This window comes from Haliotis rubra, unplaced genomic scaffold, assembly GCF_003918875.1.
Source record: "Haliotis rubra isolate DU_JTF1 unplaced genomic scaffold, ASM391887v1 Scf184, whole genome shotgun sequence".
Lineage (NCBI taxonomy): Eukaryota > Metazoa > Mollusca > Gastropoda > Lepetellida > Haliotidae > Haliotis > Haliotis rubra.
The window spans coordinates 402,477-428,840 of NW_025765825.1; the positions used below are offsets into that span (position 1 = coordinate 402,477).

The 26,364-nt window shown below is 41.2% G+C and overlaps 1 protein-coding gene across 1 annotated transcript; it reads left to right on the top strand.

Annotated features, from left to right (window-relative positions):
- The first annotated feature begins 2,479 nt into the window (after positions 1 to 2,479).
- LOC124273811 (uncharacterized protein DDB_G0283697-like) lies at positions 2,480 to 21,239 on the top strand. Its single transcript, XM_046709119.1, is given in 11 exon segments — positions 2,480 to 2,556; positions 9,651 to 9,868; positions 11,291 to 11,463; positions 12,982 to 13,010; positions 13,607 to 13,666; positions 15,350 to 15,665; positions 15,938 to 16,264; positions 16,266 to 16,416; positions 17,078 to 17,155; positions 20,545 to 20,661; positions 20,664 to 21,239. Coding segments are annotated over 11 exon segments (1,605 nt in total). The 3' UTR covers positions 20,723 to 21,239.
- The last annotated feature ends 5,125 nt before the right edge of the window (positions 21,240 to 26,364 follow it).

The window sequence follows — 26,364 nt, forward strand, 5'->3', positions numbered from 1 at the left end:
AGTTCTATAACCAACACATTAACTAAACAGTGTAAGATCATTTGGCAGTCAGGTTAATCAGGCACATCCATGTCTTCCTGAACCAAAGATATATTTCCTTTGTCAATTTTGGTAGGCCATCCGCCGTAATAAGGCTGGAATAATGCTTAATAGATGTAAAACCCAATTGATTAACTGATCCATTTCGATGGAATGTGCCAACAGCGACTCGGGCAATGTATAGACCAAATACACCATACGTATGTCTCTGTATTATGGTTCTTGCACATATTCGGGGGCGGTGGGGTAGCCTAGTGGTACAACGTTCGCTCGCCACACCGGAGACCCGGGTTCGATCCCCCACATGGGTACATTGTGTGAAGCCCATTTCTGTGTCCCTCGCCGTACTATTGCTGGAATATTGCTAAAAGCGGCGTAAAAACTAAAACTCACTCACTCTTGCACATATTCCTTCATTGAAGATGATGAATATTAACAAAGACAAGACCTAAAAAAGGTTGTCCACATTTAAAACCAAATAAACAAGATATATTCACTACCCGTACTGTCAGAATATATTCACTGGCAATACTATCAAAATCTATTCACAACCAGCACTATGAAGCTGTATTCACTATCCATAAAACTGTATTCACGTTGTCAAGGTATAGTCACCATCAGTCTTGTCAAACTCGCTGAAGTTCTGTCAATCTTCATTCACTTCCAGTACTAACACTTGAAAATCTGTCAAGCTATATTCACTACTCGTACTGTCAAGCAGCATTCACTGTCAACACTGTCAAGCTCTAATCACTTTCAGTTCCGTCAAGCCATACCACTATTCTCTCCAGAACATATTACCCACGATAGCGTTGTGTGTGGCAGGATTACTTATGACACTAGCACAAGATACATATCATTAACTCGCTTCTATGATATTAAAGAAAGTTCTGTTAATAATATGAGCCAATACATTGAGAGTATGACTCAACGCACCACATTCTTCTCCAAGCCTTGGTTCCGATCTGCCACCTAAACACTAAACTGGACTTCGTTATTACAATAAAGGCAATCGCTGGCCACATTCCTTTCAAACAGAGTGGACAATACTCAACGAATGACGATCATGGCTGTATTGTAGTAAGAAATTGGAAAGTGGAACTGGGATTTGGTTTCAAACAATAACAGTCAGAAAACACCATGGAGTGTCCAAGTCGAGAGATCAGTTATCTCCCCTATTTCACCTACTGGACATATATTCAAAATATCAATGAAACTACTATTTGTTCTTGAGATATCATCTGAGGTCACACAGTGAAATATATAATCTTTCTGATAGATTCTTCCAGAATGTCAAATAAAGACAACAGGCAGCGTTGCAATGTGGCATATCGGAGGACACAATGTCGTCTTCTTCATCATATTCTCCAACTCATCCTCTGCCTCTATTCCTTCTTCCTCTCCTTCTTCAGCTCATCCTCTGCTCATCCTCTGCGCTATTCCTTCTTTCTTTCATTCTGCGTCTATTCCTTCTTCCTCTCCTCTTCCTCTGCTCTATCCTCCTTCTTCTTCTTCCTCCTTCTTCTTCAGCTCATCCTCTGCGTCTATTCCCTTCTTCTTCCCTCCTTCTTCAGAGGCGTTTCCTTCTTCCTCTCCTCCTTATTGGGGTAGCTTCTTCAATGGTTGAAGCGTCTCGCTCATCAGACTCTGAAGAACCGGGTTCAATTTCCACATGGGTACAATATGTGAAATGGTCTATTCCTTCCTCCTCTTCTCCTTCTTCAGCCATTGTTGCTGTCCTAATGGTTTGCCGTGATATTGCGCAATATGGAAACCCATTGTTGCTGTCCCTTGCCGTGATATTGCTATCGCTAAACGGGGGGTAAAACAATACTCACTCATTCACTCAACCTCTCATTCCGTCTTCTTCAAATTCTATTTCTTCTTCATGTGATCTCCAATTCCTTCCTCCTCTCCTCCGCCGGACCGCCTCCGTGGTGCAGTGGTTAGAGCGTTCTGATCCCCAACTCATACCCTCTGTTGGTCCCTGCCTGGCGCTCGGCATTATGGGTTCAGCAAGGACTGGTCTTCTTCTGATGTGATCCTCCAACTAACCATGATTCTTCTAGTCATTCCTCACATGAGCGAAATATTCTCAAAGCACGACGTAAAACCAATTTCTCCTCTCACCTCACCTCACCTCCACATCATCATTATTCTATTATTCTTATTACTGTGTTTCTGTAATCTCCTGATCTGGTCAGGCTACAGTGATTACAACTTACTCAAGACAGACGTTATTGCAGGCGTGATTGAGTGGTATAATCCCCTACACAAACACTCACCGGTAACTCCTTACTCATAAGCACAGCTAATGGAATACAATGATCGTTTTTAGGGGCTGATTATGCATATTGAATAAAAAATTGCCTCGGGCGGTTTGACTTTCTCGGTCGGCTCGACTCGACGTGAGTCAGTTGGTTGATGTCGGTGAGTCGCTATGTCCAGTGTGTCCACATATCTAACCTCTGAGGGCCAGTCCAGGGACACTGTCCGGAGAGCACGGACAGCAAGCACGTGAGCCAAATAATTATAAATAACCAATCAGAATAATAATAATTATAAATAACCAATCAGAATTGGATTGATATACAGTTTTCATATACAGTCTTGAAACTGTTTCTCGTCCAAAATGAGGGCATATTTCATGTTATACTTAGTATCTAGACACATGGATGTATGTTTTGTGTCATTTAGAGACTGGGGCATTACTTTATGTGATTCCTAAAACGAACACGACATTTAGTGTGCCACTTGTGAGAAGCTTTTCCTTACCATACCGCGTTATCGGTACATTAAAATAGTGTCCGATGGATGTCATCTGCGTGCCGTGTGTCTGTAGTGTGTCATATATGTTTGCCCACACATGTTCCATATGTTAATTATATCACGTTCTGATGAACTGGGGAATAACATATTTCTGAACCATGTTTTTAGATCTATATTATTCCACATCCTGATATTCTGATGAAAGGCAACACATTTCTGACTCTTTCTCTATATATGTAGACTATTCCATGAGTTGACGTTCTAGTGGAAGATAACACACGTCTCAACCATGCTCTGTATACTAGTATACATTATGCCAAGTGCTGATACTATGGTGAATGTGTTTACACTGTGCCGGACGAGTACAGATTACCTATCCATTGTCTATACAAGTGGAATATTTCACGTTCTAACACTTTGCTGAATGTTATTCTACGTAACTATTGTACGTAAGTAGATTATCCCATGTGATGTCACTCTGCCAGACGAATACATCCTACTCCATGTTCTATATGTGTAGGTTATTCGATGAGCTGATTTTCTGGTGAATGATGACATGTTCATAACTCATGATCATGTTCTATATACACATATTATTGTATGTGCTGCCGTTCTAGTGAGAGATAACAGATTTCCCACCCATATTTTTTGTATGTGTTGTTCAACATGCCGACAAACTGATGAATGATAACATATTTCTGATCCTTGTTCTATATAAGTAGATTATTCCACGTGCTGGATGATAACATATTTCTAATCCCTGGTCTATATTAGTAGATTATTCCACGTGCTGGATGATAACATATTTCTGATCCCTGTTCTATATAAGTAGATTATTCCACGTTCTGGATGATAACATATTTCTGATCCTTGTTCTATATAAGTAGATTATTCCACGTTCTGGATGATAACATACATATTTCTGATCCCTGTTCTATATAAGTAGATTATTCCACGTGCTGGATGATAACATATTTCTGATCCCTGTTCTATATAAGTAGATTATTCCACGTGCTGGATGATAACATATTTCTGATCCCTGTTCTATATAAGTAGATTATTCCACGTGCTGGATGATAACATATTTCTGATCCCTGTTCTATATAAGTAGATTATTCCACGTGCTGGATGATAACATATTTCTGATCCCTGTTCTATATAAGTAGATTATTCCACGTGCTGGATGATAACATATTTCTGATCCCTGTTCTATATAAGTAGATTATTCCACGTTCTGGATGATAACATATTTCTGATCCTTGTTCTATATACGTAGATTATTCCACTTGCTGGATGATAACATATTTCTCATCCCTGTTCTATATAAGTAGATTATTCCACGTGCTGGATGATAACATATTTCTGATCCCTGTTCTATATAAGTAGATTATTCCACGTTCTGGATGATAACACATATTTCTTATGATCCTTGTTCTATATAAGTAGATTATTCCACGTGCTGGATGATAACATATTTCTCATCCCTGTTCTATATAAGTAGATTATTCCACGTGCTGGATGATAACATATTTCTGATCCATGTTCTATATAAGTAGATTATTCCACGTGCTGGATGATAACATATTTCTGATCCCTGTTCTATATAAGTAGATTATTCCACGTTCTGGATGATAACATATTTCTATATATGTAGATCACTTGCTGGATGTTCTATATAAGTAGATTATTCCACGTGCTGGATGATAACATATTTTCTGATCCTTTGTTCCACGTTCTATAAGTAGATTATTCCACGTTCTGGATGATAACATATTTCTGATCCTTGTTCTATATACGTAGATTATTCCACGTGCTGGATGATAACATATTTCTGATCCCTGTTCTATATAAGTAGATTATTCCACGTGCTGGATGATAACATATTTCTGATCCCTGTTCTATATAAGTAGATTATTCCACGTGCTGGATGATAACATATTTCTTATAAATATCTTTGTTCTATATAAGTAGATTATTCCACGTGCTGGATGATAACATATTTCTTATAAATATCTTTGTTCTATATAAGTAGATTATTCCACGTGCTGGATGATAACATATTTCTGATATCTTTGTTCTATATAAGTAGATTATTCCACGTTCTGGATGATAACATATTTCTGATCCTTGTTCTATATAAGTAGATTATTCCACGTGCTGGATGATAACATATTTCTGATCCTTGTTCTATATAAGTAGATTATTCCACGTGCTGGATGATAACATGTTTCTGATCCATGTTCTATATAAGCAGATTATTCCACGTCCTGGATGATAGCATATGTCTGGTTCATGTTCTATATGAGTAGATTATTCCACATGCTGACATTCTAGTAAGAGTTAACTTATTTCTCAACCATGTTCTATTCATGTAGCTAATCCAACGTGGCGACACGCTGATTAATGATAACGTATTCCTGATCCATGTTCTATATACATGTAAGTAGATTATTTGAAATGTTGACAATTTGATGAATGATAACGTATTCCCGATCCATGTTCTATATACATGTAAGTAGATTATTCGGCATGCTGACAATTTGATGAATGATAACGTATTCCTGATCCATGTTCTATATACATGTAAGTAGATTATTCGGCATGCTGACAATTTGATGAATGTTAACATATTTCCATGTTCTGTATATTTAGATTGCCCCATGTACCGACGTTATGGTGAAAGTCATTTTTTACTCTTTTTTTTAATTTATTCTTTTTTTTTTTTTTTTTCTTTTTTTTATTGGTTCATTTTTCAACTCTTGTCCTATACATTTACAATATTTGTTGACATTCCAGGGGCGTAGGAACAGGGGGGCATTTTGATTTTCAATACTTTTCATAAATTAGCCCCCTCGCTCTGAAAACCGTTCCTACGCCCCTGCATTCTAAGATAAGACAATGCTATTCCATGAGCTGATGTCCAAAGACGAAAAATGTCAATGTAATAGTTGCTACTCATTTGCATTATCTAATATCGTGTCTTTATTGTAGATTACCCAGTAACATTATTCATGCATGTCACGGAATAAATTAACGGGCAAATACAGTTGAATCAGTTCATTTTGTGTCTAGGCCCGTCGGTGTCACCTATGACAAGCCTCATACAGCTGTGTATATCGTATTTCTGTGTTGTGTGTAGTGAGAGCGTTGTCAACACAGACTATGACAAGATGTGCAATATATCCAGCTAGTCACTGTAGGCGCATGAACTCGCCGCTGCACCTCCGTGTTTGTTTGTGTGGTAACCGCTGGAGGAGTGTTTACATAACTGCTAAGGGCTGTTTTATTTGTAAATATAACTTTTGAGTTCTTTTCATACTGATTATTAAAGAATACATGTTGACGGGTCATGTTTGACAAGATGTTTGAATATCTCTTTCGAGGGAGTATTTACTTGGGTGAAAATGTGTACATAGAAAATATTTTAAGAGCGAGTATATTTTACGCCGCATTGTAACAATATTCAAACGCACAAACTGTCACTCCTGTGTCACACTTTTGGGTGCGGTTCTTCGGACGATAGTTTCCTTTCATCTCATTATTTCACCACGTCCACCCTACTCACCTCCAACCTCACCCCAGATCCCATCTCTTTTAAGTGGTGATTCCGGTTTGGAAATTTCCCCAGCGTCCTCTAACGGCATCGGGCTGGACCATACGTGGTTATATAGTCGTACCCGATCATTATTGATAATGTCAGTCACCGGATTGTCTGATCACGACTTGAATATACCCGCGAAGATCCTAGTAAGAATTGGTCTTCAACAAACCACGCTTGTCGTAAGTGGCGACTAACCGAATCGGGTGATCAGGCTAGTATCCCAATTGCGTAGGTCGATGCTCATGCTGTTGTTCACTCGCTTGTCTGACTCAGGGGGCGGTGGGGTAGCCTAGTGGTTAAAGCGTTGGCTCATCACGCAGAAGACCCGGGTTCGATTCCCCACATGGGTACAATTTGTGAAGCCCATTTCTGGTGTCCCCCGCCGTGATATTGCTGGAATATTGCTAACAAGGGCGTAAAACCATATTCAGTCAGTCAGTCAGTGTCTGACTCAGCTTGTCGCTGCCATATAGCTGGAATATCGCTGAGTGCGACTGCAAACAGCAAACAAACAAACACTCAATCAAGTTTGAAAACTTGACTGTATGACTGTGTTTCACATAATGAGTCTTGAACCTATTTTGTACATGTAGATAATTAGGGACTTATCTTTGTGATTATGGTTAGATAACGTCATGTAGAAAAAGAAACGGATGAGTTCATACATGGTGTGATAGGTCAGTGGTTAAAGTGTTCCCTCTTCACGTTCTGGTTTGGTTCCCAACATGGGAACGATCTGTGAAACCTATTTCTAATGTTCCCCGACGTGATAATGCTGGAATTTTGTTTAAACAATACCATACTCACTTACTCATATTGCCAAAATTTGATCTGCCTTTGACAAAGCTTGCGTGAGTTGTGTTTATATGTTTTTTTAGCAATATTGCCTATTGTATTTAGTTTTTCAGTGTATCAATGTTGGGAATCAACCCAAGCCTTAAGTGTGACAGGTAAACGCTTCAGAAACTAGACCAAACAATTATCTATCGGGATTGTACGGGATTGTATAATAATCTATTTTGATAGCATATGTACTTAGGTACGTAGAATAAGCAGAATATGAGTCCATAGCATGGGGACTCTACAGTTTATGCTCATGAAACATACGCTGATTCAACGGTAACGTAACGGTTGTTTCTCACGGGATTTGTCACCTTGCACCAGGTATAACAGGTTCACAGAGATCGTAATATGAGTCATGGCGGTGGCTGTAAACTTTATTTAGTTCTGGAAGTTAAGTGTAGCCACCTTAGTTCACCACGGACCAGCAGAGCTACACATCGGCAATAATCCGAACAGCAATAATAGAGGCTTGTACAGGATTAAAAAGGCATAAAGAATATGACGAGACTGAGGCATTTGAGTTCAATACAAGTTTATATATAGAGCTCTCTCTGTCTGTCTGTCTGTCTGTCTCTCTGTCTGTCTGTCTGTCTCTCTCTGTCTGTCTCTCTCTCTCTCTCTCTCTCTCTCTCTCTCTCTCTCTCTCCTCTCTCTCTCTCTCTCTCTCTCTCTCTCTCTCCTCCCTCTCTCTCTCTCTCTCTCTCTCTCTCTCTCTCTCTCTCTCTCTCTCTCTCTCTCTCTCTCTCTCTCTCTCTCTCTCTCTCTCTCTCTCTCTCTCTCTCGTGATGCTTTAACAGCATCAGTGTGGAATATGTCTACATCAATGTAATGCGTGCATCTGCATGTATTTATGTATTTATGCCTGTGTGACAAGGACACAGTCTCAGAAGGTGACATGACGTGACAATGCATGAGTTACACCACCCGGCTCCAAGCGCCACAACACAAGGACCTACTGTTTGCTCATTACAGCCTTTGATAATGTGCCTTAGAATTGCAAGGGTCCACGTTTCTGGTGACAATGACTTTGCGGTATATTAAATATAATCATTATTGTATTTGCCAGGGTGGGTATTGTGATCTCGGATTGATATTGCGGCTGAATAAATGACTGTTATAATTGCTGAATATTAGCCCGAATTCCAGGACGTTAGTGTTTCAAGTCCTACAGACAGTTGTGTTCATTGGTAAGGTGAGGGAGGTGAGGTGAGGTGAGGTGAGGTGAAATTGGGTTTTACGTCGTGCTTGAGAATAGTTCGCTCATATGACGACGTGCATGCGTGTGTATGTGTATGTGCGGCTGCTTGGTCTAGCCCAGACTTAAGCTGGTTTTATAGTGCTAGCCCACTGAGATACCATGCCGCAGAGAAGCATGAATACCCCACTCAGACACATTATACTGACTCCGAGCCGACCAGTCCTTGTTGTACCCATTAATGCCGAGCGCCAGGCAGGGACCAACAAGTAACATATTTTAACGTCTTTTGGTATGACGCGGTCGGGGATTGAACCCGCGACCTGCCGCTCTCCGGGCGGACGCTCTAACCACTACACCACGGAGTATACCATATATAATTAATATACCATAGTTAATTAAGGTTTGAATATGTATATGTCTCAGATAAAGTTACGAGAGTCCGTGTTTACTCCTTGGTCTTGATAGATAGTGTGCGTGAGTGAGTTTAGTTTTACGCCGCACTCAGCAATATTCCAGCTATATGGCGGCGGTCTGTAAATAATCGAGTCTGGACCAGACAATCCAGTGATCAACAGCATGAGCATCGATCTACGTAATTGGGATACGATGACATGTGCCAACCAAGTCAGCGAGCCTGACCACCCGATCCCGTTAGTCGCCTCTTACGACAAGCATGGGTTACTGAAGATCAATTCTGACCCGGATCTTCACGGGTAGGTCTTTATAGAGCTCTATTGTTATTAGAGCGTCTTCCCGGAACGGAATATCTGTAGGTCGATTCCCTTGTCTCCTTGTAACAAAATATGTTTAAAGGTGGTACTTATTGTTGCACTTCCTTGTGCTTGGCTTTTAATGGATGTGATAATTAAGGGCCGGCTCGGGGTGAGAATATTCTTACGCATAACATCATTATCAAGTTGAGAAGGTTTTTCAAGGGGGTTGCAAGAGCCATGATGATGCAAAAAGGTTTCATCACCTCAGCTCTCCACCCAAAAGTAGGGTAAACAAGATAGAACTACGACATGGTATCTCAGTCGTCCAGCACTACAATCATAATCTGGACTAGTACAAGCGGCCACATGCGCGCGCACACATGCGCGTCGGTGCGTAAGTGCATTAATGTTTACTGCAACGTTAAACTCTATATAAGCAGGCTTGATTTCATCTTTTTGTCGTAACGATCCAGACTCTGTGTTTCAGGATCGCCGGCGGTGGCCATGGAGCAGGTCGAACCCCCGTCACGACGGAGTCATTTCCGAGACCGAAACAAAATGGCCACCTGTTATCAGGGGAGGGAACTCCGCCTGCTCCCCGACTAACGTTCTACCACAACGCAGGTGGATCACGTGTGAGGGCCGAGAATGCCCCCCGGAGACACAACAGGCGGCTCCAGTCACTGCCCCCGAGGAAGCCAAAAGGTACACGATACGGAATAGAAGACTCTAGATGATACGTAGTGCTTACCTAGATCCATGTATGTAGTGTAGTGTTGTAGTCATGTATTGTTGTAGCGACCATCCAGTAACCACAGCCCCGTGTCTGTTACATACACTACCGGACGAAAAAGAGTATACACTTACAATTGGATGGTATCAGACAATTAGAAATGTTATCAAACGTTACAAGCTTGAATCAATCGCCGAAATGCTACAGAAACAAAAGGTCCTGTACACGACCATGATACCCGTCTCAAAAACTGGACCATGGAATGACCCTTTCATTTTTAACCGCAAAAAAACATTGGTGTGTTGTACGTTTTGGGGGGGGCCGGCAGTATTCTTGATACCTACCTCCTAGGGTTGATTTGGTTGTGTGAGGTGTTGTCTCGTGATACCTCCCTTGGCTATCCGGGTTCAGATCTCAGATTCACTTGATACTTGGTCTGTCGGCACCTTATTTGTGCCGAATGTTTATTCCAATGTAAGTTCAGTAGCGTTTGCTCGTCATGCGAAAGACATGAGTACAGTTTAAGAAGACGTTTCTGGTGTACCACAGTACTCATGATGAGCATTACTGAAAGTGGGGCGGTGGTTAAAGCGTTCGCTCGTCACGCCGAAGACCCGGGTTCGATTCCCTACATGGGTACAATATATGAAGCCCATTCCTGGTGCCCCCGCAGTAATCGATATTGCTGGAATATTGCTAAAAGTGGCGTAAAACTAAACTCACTCACCTACAATTGCTGAAAGTGGCATAGAATATTCTCATCCAGCGAGCTGGCTAAGGCGCCAGGCTAGTGATCCAGCGAGGTTGAGGTGTCGGGATCGAGCCCACCTGTGACCGGGTATACAAACCTTGGAGTCAACTTTGTGTGCAGACTCTTTCAGTGTTGTCACAACCCCTAGTGTACAGTACACAACCCTGTGCACTTAAAAGAACCCACGAATCCGTTGGTATTTGACCAGATGGTGGCCACATGAATACGTGCAAACACCTAGTTGCGGGTACAGCAACGTGCAGTGAACATGGACAAAGTACTGTGACTATGTGTCCCAGTCCACCCAGCTGTGAATGGGAACCTCGTTAGGATGAGAAAGCCACAATAACTCGGTGCGCCTAGTGGCTGCAAGAGTTGTATACTCCCCAGGGAGTTGAGATTGATAATGCGATGTGCCGTTGAGATTGACATCCAATGATCGAGGGAAAAAATACCAGCGCCTTGAGCATGCACTAGTGCGTGGATATGTGCGCTATATAAATATCCTATATATATATATATCATCCATTCCAAAGTAGCATGTCTACAATGAGCTTTCCTAAAATCTTGTGATGTATCATTCACTGAGTCACTCACCCTCCAGCGCCCCTCCATACATGTACCTGCCCTCCTACCCTTACAGCTGACGATGACTCCCCCAGGATGGCCAACTCCGCCCCATCTAGGAAGGGCCAGAAGGCGGTGGCTCCCCTCCCAAAGCTCAACAACCTGATGGCAAAGCTGAAGACATCAGAGCGGGAGCATACATACGGAAAACACCGAACAAATGGTAGCGTAGCCTCTGACACGTCTAATGTAGGCGTAACCTCACATCTAACACAAGATAATAGAGGTGTAACCTTGCTTTTAACAGGATAAATATGATGTAACCACGCCTCTAACATCGAATTAATGATAGTGTAACCGCACTTGTAACACGGGTCAAAGGTGGCGTAACCTTACCCCCAACAGCAGGCAATGGCGTGAGGCTGCTTCAAACATGAAGGAAAACAACACCGGGCCTATCACATCAGGGTAGTGGTAGTGGTATCACAGTCTCCGGGATATTAACACGGCCTATCACATCAGGGTAGTGGTAGTGTAACCAGTCTCTGACGGCGGCACAGTGGTGATATTAACTCTTCTCCAACATCGACACCAGGGTAGTGGTAGTGTAACCAGTCTCTGACGGCGGCACAGTGGTGATATTAACTCCCCTCAAACATCGACACCAGGGTAGTGGTAGTGTAACCAGTCTCTGACGGCGGCACAGTGGTGATATTAACTCCCCTCAAACATCGACACCAGGGTAGTGGTAGTGTAACCAGTCTCTGACGGCGGCACAGTAGTGATATTAACTCTTCTCCAACATCGACACCAGGGTAGTGGTAGTGTAACCAGTCTCTGACGGCGGCACAGTGGTGATATTAACTCTTCTCCAACATCGACAACCGGGTAGTGGTAGTGTAACCAGTCTCTGACAGCGGCACAGTGGTGATATTAACTCTTCTCCAACATCGACACCAGGGTAGTGGTAGTGTAACCAGTCTCTGACGGCGGCACAGTGGTGATATTAACTCCCCTCAAACATCGACACCAGGGTAGTGGTAGTGTAACCAGTCTCTGACAGCGGCACAGTAGTGATATTAACTCTCCTCCAACATCGACACCAGGGTAGTGGTAGTGTAACCAGTCTCTGACAGCGGCACAGTGGTGATATTAACTCTTCTCCAACATCGACAACCGGGTAGTGAAATCTCGTGTCTAACACCGTGGAAATGATAGTGCTATCTAACATTGGTACATCGGTAACTACATCATCACCTTTAACACGTAGGCAACGATTGTATAATTTCACGACTAACACTGGTACATTGGTAGTGTAACCTCACCACTTATAGGTATATAGATGGAGATAACGGCCGTTTTTCCCCTTCTAACACCGGCACAATGGTAGACTAATCTCCTTTATAACAACAGTGCATTGGTAGTGTAAGCTCATCTCTTACACCGACACAGGGTAGTGTAATCCTACTACAACACCAGCATATGGACCAAGCAATCTCACCACTAACACCGGCACAGTGATATTGTGATCCAAGTCTAGCACCGAGAGTATGGTCGCGTAATCTCACCATTAACACCGGCTCAATAGTAGTCTGATCTGCCCTTGTAATAAGACACAAATATATGTAAATAATTTGCTAAAAGAGTATGTATTCACAAGAAACCTAAATCGCTCCATGACATTTCCATATTTTGGAAAGTGTTTTTGTGTTGTTGTTGTTGTTGTTGTTGTTGTTTTGTATCATTAAAGCATGTGTGATGCTTCAGTTGCTACAAGCTAGTTACAGTCCGTTTGAGTCAGAAACGGACAGATGAACTGCAAATTTTATGCCACATAAATATAAATAGTACACATGTTTATCATTTACTAGTACCCAACAGCTTTCTTATATTTGAACCTTTTCCGGACTCCGACAAAAAAGTTCTTTAAGAAACTATCATTAAAAGTTTGACACAGTTTTTTGATGGAGTCCGGAAAAGTTTCAAATATAAGAAAGCTGTTGGGTATTAGTAAATGATAAACATGTGTACTATTTATATTTATGTGGCAATTTTGTACAATGATAAAATTTGCAATTCATCGGTCGGTTTCTGACTCAAACGGACTGTAGTGTTGTGATTGTACGTTATGACGTTCCCAAAGACCATTAACGTGCGATAACCAAGCTACTATCTGTTGCTACAGACCATGCCGGAGTCTCTACCAAAGCGCACGAATCTCAGAACCAAAAGTAAGTATAAACCTGCCCTGTTCTTGCAACTCTCTCAAAACCATTTTTGTTCCACAAAGACACTCACTACGTCTGACTGCAATAATTCATCCAAGCGAATTGAAAGTTCCGCGTTAAGTTATGGTAGTTGATCAGCTAATCTTTAACTACTTCTGTTTCAGGTCCCAAAAGTTTGCTACCTCATGGGCTAACGCTAGAGCGGAACAGCCCAAACTCCGAAGGTATCATTCTTTCTTTAATCCTCCCTTGACCGCCGGAGATTCCGAAGATGACTAGAATGAGTCCTTTGCTTGTCACCGCCGCCATATAGCTGGAATATTGCTGAATGCGTTAAACAACCAACCAATCTGTGCTTGTCACCGCCGCCATATAGCTGGAATATTGCTGAATGCGTTAAACAACCAACCAACCTTTGCTTGTCACCGCCGCCATATAGTTGGAATATTGCTGAATGCGTTAAACAATCAACCAACCAACCTTTCCTTGTCACCGCCACCATATAGCTGGAATATTGCTGAATGCGTTAAACAACCAACCAGCCTTTGCTTGTCACCGCCGTCATATAGCTGGAATATTGCTGAATGCATTAAACAACCAACCAACCTTTGCTTGTCACCGCCGTCATATAGCTGGAATATTGCTGAATGCATTAAACAACCAACCAGCCTTTGCTTCTCACCGCCGCCATATAGCTGGAATATTGCTGAATGCGTTAAACAACCAACCAACCTTTGCTTGTCAACGCCACCATATAGCTGGAATATTGCTGAATGCGTTAAACAACCAACCAATCTTTGCTTGTCACCGCCACCATATAGCTGGAATATTGCTGAATGCGTTAAACAACCAACCAATCTTTGCTTGACACAGCCGCAATATAGCTGGAATATTGCTGAATGCATTAAACCACCAACCAACCAACCTTTCCTTGTCACCGCCACCATATAGCTGGAATATTGCTGAATGCGTTAAACAACCAACCAACCTTTGCTTGTCAACGCCACCATATAGCTGGAATATTGCTGAATGCGTTAAACAACCAACCAGCCTTTGCTTGTCAACGCCGTCATATAGCTGGAATATTGCTGAATGCATTAAACAACCAACCAGCCTTTGCTTGTCACCGCCGTCATATAGCTGGAATATTGCTGAATGGGTTAAACAACCAACCAATCTTTGTTTGACACAGCCACCATATAGTTGGAATATTGCTGAATGCGTTAAACAACCAACCAACCAACCTTTCCTTGTCACCGCCACCATATAGCTGGAATATTGCTGAATGCGTTAAACAACCAAGCAACCTTTGCTCGTCACCGCCACCATATAGCTGGAATATTGCTGAATGCGTTAAACAACCAACCAATCTTTGCTTGTCACAGCCGCCATATAGCTGGAATATTGCTGAATGCGTTAAACAACCAACCAACCTTTGCTTGTCACATCCGCCATATAGCTGGAATATTGCTGAATGCGTTAAACAACCAACCAATCTTTGCTTGTCACAAAGAGGCCGGTGTGGTTGTTGACTGCGGCAACACGCTCTTCACTTCCTGCTTCCACAGACGCAGACATGTGCATAGCAAGAAATGCAAATTGGCAAAACTATAACTATTGCTACAGACATTTATGTACATGTAGATTTTCCTGGATGGCAGTTGATGTAGACTTTGACTGTTGTAGCGCAAATAATTGAACAGACAATTATCAATCATCACATTTGTATTCTTCCTTCAATTTAGTTAAAGTCGTGTGCATATGCTTCCAAACTTAAATTTGACCAAATAGTTTTAACGAAACATTTTTACTCTGCACTGACTAGTAACGCGTCATTGGTGCTTGTCATTTACAATGTATGGCTTTACACATTTCATGTATAACCTTTCATATTCATTTTGTCCCAGTGACGACAGGGGTTCTCCTAACGAGAAACGCGATGTTCCAGAAAAGAGGTCTGACCCCTTCCATGCCAAGACCGAAAGAAGGTTACACCCTGTGATTCCCGAAGAGGTCACGAAAGAACGAGAGAAGATAGGCCGGAGGAATGAACAAACACTCAGCTTCATGTTCCACTCCTCGGACAAGGAGAACACTTCTCCCGTGAAACAAAGAGAGTCACCCAACTTGGACACGAAGGCAAGAGAGAAGCGGATTGCTCTGGCGAGAAGAGACTGGAACCCTAGTTATGTAGTTCCCAAACCTCCGGCCAGTAGACGACGGGTGAGGACACCCATCAGCCGGCCCTAACTGACGCCAATGAACTGTACAAAGCCTACACTGGGCACACGAAGCGGGAGCTGAGGAAGGGGGATGACACCATTAGCAGAATTGGCTCTCAGTATGGTGAGGTGTACCAAGCCACGATCACCATCTCGCCACGAAACACTAAGGAGTATGTGCTTACTCTCAGGGAAGCCGATGCATATAAAAAGATGAACTCTGTTTACGGTACTGAATCGTTTAGGAAAAAACGAAAATCATATCTCTTACAGAAATTAATAACCGTAGAACTCGACCAGATTAAGGAACATAATCAAACTGTTCGGGAAAGAGAACGAAAAAGGGTCGAATCTAAACGCCGGCAGCAGAAACAACTTAATCACCTGAGAAAACGGTTTAAAGACCAGCAGTATAGACGCTTCCGGTCCCAGTACGTCACGAGTCGCGTGTTAGAGCACGAGAAGATGAACCGGAATCTGTACGGACTTCCGGAAGAGAATGCGCCTGACGAGAATGAAGAAGAGGAGGAACTAGATGTGCCTGAGGATGAATCCGAACAGAGCGTGAAGAGCAGGAAGAAGAAGGATGAGCTGATTACATCGTTTGACAAAAAAGAAGAAGAGGAAAGCCTATGAGAGGAAGTACAAGAACATGTTCAACATAAGTGTGGGTCCGTCCTGGGATCCTCGAGCAACAACACCCAAGATGGAGGGAGTCGACATAATCGCTTTGGAGGTCAAGGAAAAGGACGGTAAGTTAGGCTCTGACTTCTACGTTTCGCCCAATAAGAACTACAGCTATTATGGATTAATAAGGTAGGCAATGTAACAATCTCGGATCAGTGACAACACAATGTGTTTGACAAATCAGCGCAAAGATGTTATGTCAGGTAACACATAGGGTAGGGGGTGGGGGTGGGGTGTTTGTTTGTTGTTTAACGCCGCACAGAGTAATATTCCAGCTATTTGGCGGTGTTCTGTAAATAATCAACTCTGAGCCAGACAAACCAGTTATCAGCATCATTAGCATCGATCTACGCAATTTGGATACGATGACATGTGCCACCCAAGTGAACGAGCCTGACCACCCGACCCCGTTAGTCGCCACTTACGACAATCTCATGGGCTGCTCATCGTGAAGGCTAACCCGGATCTTCACGGCTCGATGGGGTGTGTTTTTCTTACCGTATTGTGAACATGACAAACATTTGCTTCATTGTACATCAGGGGCGGTGGGGTAGCCTAGTGGTCAAAGCGTTGGCTCGTCACGCCGAAGACCCGGGTTCGAATCCCCACATGGGTACAATGTGTGAAGCCCATTTCTGGTGTCCCCCGCCGTGATGTTGCTGGAATATTGCGAAAAGCGGCGTAAAACCAAACTCAGTCAGTCAGTCATTGTACATCATGTTGTAGGAAAAGTCAAAGAGAGGAAGGCAGAGGTCAAAGACATCGTGAGGGACGCGAAGAAGTTATTACAGGACTCCAGTCGAGGTAGGTTTTCTCACGGTGGCAAGCGTGTCGTGTTGCAAAATATTTTATGGTCGCTTCTTCCTCGGATCAAAAATAATTCCAGTACCGTGTCCTTCTGAAATGCCTCAAGGCTGCCCGCTGATATTCTTTTCGATATTTAAGGTATGATCAACTTGCATGGTGTCTCTTGGCGTGTACAAATCTATTCGTACCTCGACAAACTGTCACAATGGTGTGTTTACAGGTGATGTGTGTAGATGGTTAAACCATACATAATGGAGAGACATCTTAATCATTGTGACCACACTGTCAATGTTGATATCAATATGAAGTACAGTGGACTCTGTATAATCCAACACTCACTGGGACCGGGAGAAAATGTCGAATTATAAAGAGTGTCGGATAATTCAATGTCTCCTTGCTTGAATACTTTTCAAACATGGCTTATTTCATGAAATTAATGCTTATAAGCTATTTTGTTGGTAAATAAAGGGAAAATAACAAATTCTGTATTTACATGTACATGTATATCTTCGGATTTATTGTCTTCAGTACAATATACATGCATGGACATAATTTGACAGTTAAATATGTTTCTGATCAAGTTGTCAGTTTTAAGATTGTACAAAGGTTGCTCTCAGCGAAAAGAAATTATGAAGACGTTGTGATAAAACTGTAGAGCGATGAAGTTACATAGGGCGATTCAGCAAGAATGCAATAAAACAATAGAGCGATGAAGTTACATAGGGCGATTCAGCAAGAATGCAATAAAACAATAGAGCGATGAAGTTACATAGGGCGATTCAGCAAGAATGCAATAAAACAATAGAGCGATGAAGTTACATAGGGCGATGAAGCAATAAAACAATTACATAGGACGATTCAGCAAGAAAGCAATAAAACAATAGAGCAATAAAGTGATAACGCCATTGGGTGGGAATGCAATATAGCGATATAGCAAAAACATTATATATGCCCGATTTCGGTGATTTCGGTGTTGTAATTTTAAACTAGCAGTTGAAACTGGTAGATACATTAATGGAGTACAAAATGAAAGGCATTGCCTGTTTTGTAAATTAAATGGTATCTTCGTTGTTGAAGATGAATGGCATGTGTTTTATATCTGTGATGCATATTCTCATATCAGAAATAAGTACATATCAAAATATTTTAGTAAATGTCCATCAATTATTAATTTTATATCTATATTACAGAGTAAAAATGTTAATATCATCAAGGATGTATGTCTAGTTTTATACTTTGTTGACAAAAAACACAAATCTAAATGAAATACATATGTGCTCTAATTAACCATCAATTTATGTATATGTATTTTGGGCCGGAGGCCTGTTACTGAAATAAAATTCTGTTCCGTTCTGATATAGCAATATCTCCATATTATCTTATATAAGGACTTGGATGAATTTCAGTGATCAATTTCTGTAATGCTCACCGGCTTTTACTGAGAATCGTTTAACGTTTTGTAGAAGGTATATTCGTGAGATATTGATACAGAATTATATCTCGTTTCATAGACGAGTGCGTTTAGTTTCTTGTTGCATAGTAAATAAGCAAGATTCACATGCACATTCACCTTCACAATCTCCCACTCCACAGATTTCTTACCATTTTTATGAGACCTACTAGGCAAGATGTTTAAATATGGTGTAGGAAACTTCGAAGATTCATATTCAAATTATATTCATAATATTATCCATCTCTTCGTTGAATCTTAAAACAGAAAAAGGTAGTTTGACCAAGAACAACAAGAATTAGATATAGACTACATATAGACTAAAAATTAACCACTGTTAGATTATACTCGTTAGATTTGGGAATAACATTTATGATGATGATGATGAGTGTTTTATTTAGTATTATTCTGGCAAATGTTACAAATTTACAGTGTATTGATATGTATTTTGTAGAAAATAAAATATATAGCTAACTTTCTTCACCTTAATAGGATATCAGAGAGCTTTTGAAATTGAATTCAGTGCTAATATGCCTGATGCTTGATGGACATTTAGAAGTTGGATGGTAACACAATGTATGGTATGGATTTACAACTTCTTTATTATTTCCGGGTTCGAATCCCCACATGGGTACAATGAGTGAAGCCCATTTCTGGTGTCCCCCGCCGTGATATTGCTGGAATATTGCTAAAAGCGGCGTAAAACCAAACTCAGTCAGTCAGCCAGTCTTTATTATTTACAACACGACGTTTCTGGGCTACTTCTTTTCCCTTCATCAGGTGAATGACAATATTATTTACCAAACAATTGATGAGATAAGATAGGCTGGAGCAGTTATAGCATAGGCATCATTCAAGCAGGGATGTACCGTTATGTTTTGCCTATTACATTGTGTGGTTGTTATAATTTTGTCACATAGTATAGACTGTGTGGTTTTTATAATTTCCGACCCGTGGAGATCACTTTTAGAACTGATCTTCAGTAACCCATGGTTGTCATAAGAGGCGACTAACGGGTATGGGTGGTCAGGCTCGCTGACTTGCTTGACACGTCATCGTATACCAATTCCGTAGATCGATGCTCATGATGTTGATCACTGGATTGTCTGGTCCAGGCTCGATTATTCAATACAGCTGGAATATTGGAATATTGCTAAGTGCGGCGTAAAACGAAACTCTCTCACTGTTATAATTTCTGTAGTCTGGTGTGAGTTATGTAACTAGATATCACATATAAAGACAGACAGTGAGTCTGACAGACGGATACCTGACACACACACACACACACACACACATTTGAACACACACAACACACAGATGTTTGTCAAGGTACATGTCTACAGAACATGTGTAATTTGAATCACCTCAGCTGTAACAACACCAGATGAAACTTTGATGTTTGTCAAGGCTGACATGTGCAACATACGAGAACATACACAAATAGATTTGCACATGTGAAGCGACATCATGCAAGCTGATTCATTCACATATAGTCCGTACCTGGCTGTGCCTTTTCTGCACTCCTCCCTCAAAATAGTGACCGATGTCAATATTGCAATGATAACTCGAAAACTAATAGGATATACATCAGACCAAGTTGGTCTCGTTTTGTGATTTGTTTTCAGAATTTTATGTTTATTAGTTTTCGAATTAAAAAGTCATGGTTTAACAAACTATCATTAAAAATGTTGTTTTCAACAGTTCACTATTGGTTACGAGTGGAGTTCGATTCACAGAAGAAAGGGACAGCCATGGGTACAATGTGAAGCCCATTTCTGGTGTCCCCCGCCGTGATATTGCTGGAATATTGCTAAAAGCGGCGTAAAACTCATTCACTATAAACAAATCATCTTCATTTCCACCAAATAGTCATATATGATTACTAGAAAGCATATGTATGACTCATATTTCATAAAACACGATATTTGTTTTGCAGATTACGACCTATCGCTGAACGAGTCGAGGCTGACATCTCCAAACAGTCGTTCAACACGTCTCGGAAGACGTCGGCCATCACTCGACTCTCTGGAAATAGATGATGACGATGATGACGATGACGATATTTTGAGCGTGCACGACGAAAGTACAACCTAGATGTGGACAGTCAAGTGTAGACCACAGTTGTAGGCAGGAGGTCTTTAGATTTGTTTCAAAACGACTTAATTGGATTTGTCTCGCAAGAGATGATTCCAGTCAAACGCCATGCTCATCCAGATCTGTGATATATCAGGAGACCTGATTCAATGTGTGACATATGTCATATATCAGAGGACAGCATTGATGTGTATCGTAAAACTCGGCCAACCTCGCTCAGATTTTGAATATATCAGAAGACCAGATGCTTGACGGGCATTTACAAGTTGGAAAGTAACAAAACAACGTGTGGTATGGGTTTACAACTTCTCTATTATTTACAACACGCCCTTTCCATGCCATACGTTGTTATGATATCAGAAGACCGCTAAGATATATGTATACCAGGAGACACAAGATATATATGCCGTATATCAAAAGACACCAGAGATATATGTTTTCAGTTTCCGCTCAGGAATAAGTATTGTGAAGAATCGTGTTCTTCATTCCGAAATTATAGACACAAGTAGGATAGGCATCATCGAAATATGTCGTATATCAAAGGACACCAGTGATATATATCAGAAGACATCAGTGATATATATATCAGAAGACACCAGTGATATATATCAGAAGACACCAGTGATATATATCAGAAGACACCAGTGATATATATCAGAAGACACCAGTGATATATATCAGAAGACACCAGTGATATATATCAGAAGACACCAGTGATATATATCAGAAGACACCAGTGATATATATACATATGATATATATCAGAAGACACCAGTGATATATATCAGAAGACACCAGTGATATATATCAGAAGACACCAGTGATATATATCAGAAGACACCAGTGATATATATCAGAAGACACTAGTGATATATATCAGAAGACACCAGTGATATATATCAGAAGACACCAGTGATATATATCAGAAGACACCAGTGATATATATCAGAAGACACCAGTGATATATATCAGAAGACACCAGTGATATATATCAGAAGACACCAGTGATATATATCAGAAGACACCAGTGTTCTGTGAAGTATTGGAAGCCGCCAGTGAAAAAGGTCTAATGTATTATGTCGTGTATCAGAACACCTCTGTGATATATAGCATGTCCATGACGCCAGTGATGGTATGTATATCGTGTATGGGAGTCTCCCAGTCAAATGTGTTTGTCAGAATACCTCACTGAGACGAGTAACAACGTCGGATCCGTTTGACCGTTTGACCGTTTGACTCAGCGATGCTTGAGGCGAGGAGACGCATCCCTAGATAGATGTAGAGGAGAAATTAACCGTTACAGATAGACTGATTTAACAATAGTGTTACAAAATAGTTAATACTGTGGTATTTCTGACCTCACCTTTGAGATGGCATTTTTCTAGTTTCAAGACATCACCATTATCTAAATAGCTATCTCACACGAATATTATCTCACATCTCAATATCTGTCTCACGCGGGAGGGTAACAGAACAGCTAGACAGTTGCCTCACGCAGGACTTCTATTGAAGTAGGTACAAAATTCCTGGATCCGCCTATGAGTGAGTGAGTTTAGTTTTACGCCGCACTCAACAATATTCCAGTTATATGGCGGCGGTCTGTAAATATTCGAGTCTGGACCAGACAATCAAGTGATCAACATCATGAGCATCGATCTACGGAATTGGGAACCGATGACATGTGTCAAGCAAGCCAGCGAGCCTGACCACCCGATCCCGTTAGTCGCCTCTTACGACAAGCATGGGTTACTGAAGGTTCATTCTAACCCGGACCTTCACGGGTTGATCCGCCTATGGGGTAATAGAACATCGTAGTAGCTATCTCGGGGAGGATAATGGAACACCCAAATAACTATTTCGGGCGGGAAGGGTAACATGCTAACTTACGTGGAGGATAGTGGGGCATCTAGGAAGCTACCTCACACGGGGGTGGATCGAACAGAGGAGTGAAAAATTGATATATTGTTAACATACCGTTTTGTGTACACGTCCTGCTATTGGCGTGAGTTTAATTATATTATAATGTATGAGTATGCCTATTACCTGTTAAACATTTACTTAAAGGCGCTTCAGTCCGTTATTCTACTGACCACTGTTAAACCGTTATAGATGTTGACATAAATAATATACATATCTACTACTAAAACATAACCCACAGTACATGTCAGACCTTTTTTCCCGTATTCTGACTGCATTCTGACTCTACAGTCAGAGTAAACTGTGGTTTCAACTTTCATGTCACATTTTTGTAAAGACAAAAATCACAAAACTCATTATATTTATGAGATCCTTATTTTGTATTAATGAAATAGATATATTTTCATGATGGCTTGTGTTTCAATCTTTTTTTCACTCGTGAAATTACTGATCTGTTAAACCGATATCTGAACTGCTAACCAGAATCAGGACGGGAATCAATGCAATAATACTTTTACTTGAACGTAGTTATTGATTTTGTTGAATAATCAACCTGCCTCTCATTTCAAACGAGGCAACTACTTCTCGCCATGCACTCGATACCTTCTACCAAAGATGTGTCTAGTTCATTAATCCCCGTTGCATGGCGTTCTTGGATTATGGTGTTTAGGCCATCTTTGAGGTACCATAGAGATGAAACAGTATGACGTCAGCGTTTTTTCTTTATCACAATAGTGCCCAAGCTACCCGTCTAATAAATGAGGTCTTGGAAAGATAACATTATGGTGAGCCGTGGTCTATCATGATATCAGCAGATTTCATCCCTTGAAGTTAAACAGACGATCTATAGCGAGCGAGTATAGTTTTACGCCGCTTTTACCAATATTCCAGCAATGGGAATATACACCAGAAATGGGTTTCACACATTGGACGCATGTTGGGAATCGAACCCGAGTGTTCGGCGTGACGAACGAATGCTTTAACCACTAGACTACCCCACTGCCCCTGCTGTCCACACCACCTCACCACTACCCCACCACCTACCGATGAGGAAACTCTAACCGACTGCAGCATTTACAGTTTAGTATTATACTACTGGTTGGTTGGTTGGTTTTATAGTTTTAGGGCGACGTGGGCCAATAAGAGGCCTATTTGCGCCCAACACATTGACTTGATTTAATAAACAATCATATGTAATTTCATCGCCAAAAGGAATCGTTTAGTTAAGATAAAAGAAACGACAACACTATTAATATTAATTTGGATAAATGTATACATATATCGAATAACCTCTGCTTTGTGTTACAGATTAAAAACCTTAAGTAATCACTTCAATTTCTGAAACATGAAATACTCATTCATTAAAAGAGCAGTAGGTTCAGATGACAGAGTGTTAACATGATTTAAAACCACAGAACTAAATCTGTCTAAGCCATTCGAGAGCCTGTCTAGATTACATCATATTTTCCAGATGACGAGACAAAATCTAAAACTGCCCGTTGCACAGACCCATACATGATATTGGGGCCCAAAACTGTTTCTAATGAAAATACATCATCAACCTCAAGTACAGCGCTTCTGAGATTATGTCTTATGTTGTTATGCCCAGGGCATGTAATTAGATAATTTTCGATATTTTCAGGCGTTTCCAAATTGCAATGGCCACATTTAGAAGAGACCGTCTTATCTATAATACTCCTGTAAGCATTTAGCCCACAGTGTTCAAGTCTGAGACGTGAAAGAATAACCTCATCACGCCTTTTACGACGACGAATTTTATGACCAGATTTTAGTGATGGTCTAAGTTTGTACATATGTCAACTTTTAACATCTCATGAACAATGTCATCTCTAGATCCATTTGCACCAGCTTCTATAGCTTTGATTGCTGCCATGGAATCTGTCAAGATAATTATACTACTGTCCGAAGAGTAGAGTTGCGTCCCTTGGTCACACTAAACACTTATGGTCGTGAGTTCGACTCCCAGTTAGCCAAGGTTATGTTTTTAGGTTTGTCTTGGCAATAACCCGTACCCGTGGGTTTCAGCAAAATGAGAAACGAAACCTGCATTACTTCGGGTTTCTCTCCCACATTAATCAGACACGCGGTGATGTAACTGGAATACTGTTCACAGCGGCTATAAAACTCACTCACCTTCTTCTTTTGAAGGGGCGCTTGGGTAGCTCAGATGTGAAAGCGTTCGCTCGTCACGTCGAAGACCCGGGTTCGATTCCCCACATGGGTAAAATGTGTGAAGCCCATTTCTGGAGTCCCCCGCCGTGATATTGCTGAAATATTGCTAAAAGCGGCGTAAAACTAACCTCACTCTTCCTTTGGAGGACCAAGGATTATTATTAGTATTATTATATTGTTTATCATATATTCTCCAGCCCATTTAGCTTAGCGTTCTAATGATTAATTTACCACTTATGACAAGCCACAGAGCCGACATTTTCAGCGAGAAGTTCGAAGGAGAAATGTTGAAACACTATGATCCAGAGAAATAAGCGGATAATGATTAAAAGATTAAAACGATTTCGTCGCATCAGCAAACTGCAGCAGTAAAGAAGGTAATAAATATAGATTGGTTATTAAAATGACTTCAGCAATCTGATCGTCATGGATTGCGCATTTATTCAGACCCTTATCTACCCAGACACATGGGGGTGGCGATGCGGGTGGTTCACGTGTCGAGGCTGTTGTTGTACGTACGTCAACACGGGGACGATCGATGCGGGTATGAGGGACGGAAACTCACCCCTATTGAATATGTGTCGCCTGGATCTGGCCGGGAGGTTGTCGACCCACATCGGTTGATTAACTTTTCATTGCTGTTGAGCTAATTTTACCAATGGAAAACATGCCGTGTTTAAAGACCACACAAGAGCACAACGTTTTTGCATTCGCGATAAAGCAGGTTGACCCCTAAACTTCGATACCAAAATTAATTTAATTAATGTCATGTGCCACCCGAATTCGATTCAGTACACAATCATGGGCATTGTTAGTTTTGTCAAACGTTCAAAAAATAAAGGACATTTTTTCATTATCTTCAAGAAATATCCACTAATGTGCACTGGCGCCTTAACACAATAGGCTTAAACGTTCTTGCACCACGACGGAGCATATTTACTGTCGGCATATGTGTTCCAGAATGCGTTACCCTTGAAGTTGTAGATATTTATTTCCCAGTTGCTGCGTAAGATCTGTTTGATTCCAAACACGTCAACCCGTGAAGGTCCGGGTTAGAATTGATCTTCAGTAACCCATGCTTGTCGTAAGAGGCGACTAACGGGATTGGGTGGTCAGACTTGCTGACTTGGTTGATCCCAATCATGTAGATCGATGCTCACGATGTTGATCACTGGATTGTCTGGTCTAGACTCGATTATTTACAGACCGCCGCCATATAGCTGGAATATTGCTGAGTGCGCCGTAAAACTAAACTCACTCACTCCAGAATGCGTTCTTGCCCGACTTTAGTAAACTTTCGGGCAAGAAATTCTACATCAGAAAATTGGATTTGGCAACAAAATCCTAGCGTTATGAAAATGTAATTGTTACTAGGCTGAAACAGTCGCCGCAAAAATACAAACGTTCGGTCCAAAACGCCTGTGGGGCGCTAAAAGGTTAACGGTCATATGGCCTCCCACCGGGTACCCATTTACTGTTGAGTGAACAATGTTGAATAAAGTGGGTGGATATGTATTCCCCTGTAGTACATTAGTAGCTTTTAAAAGAAGGG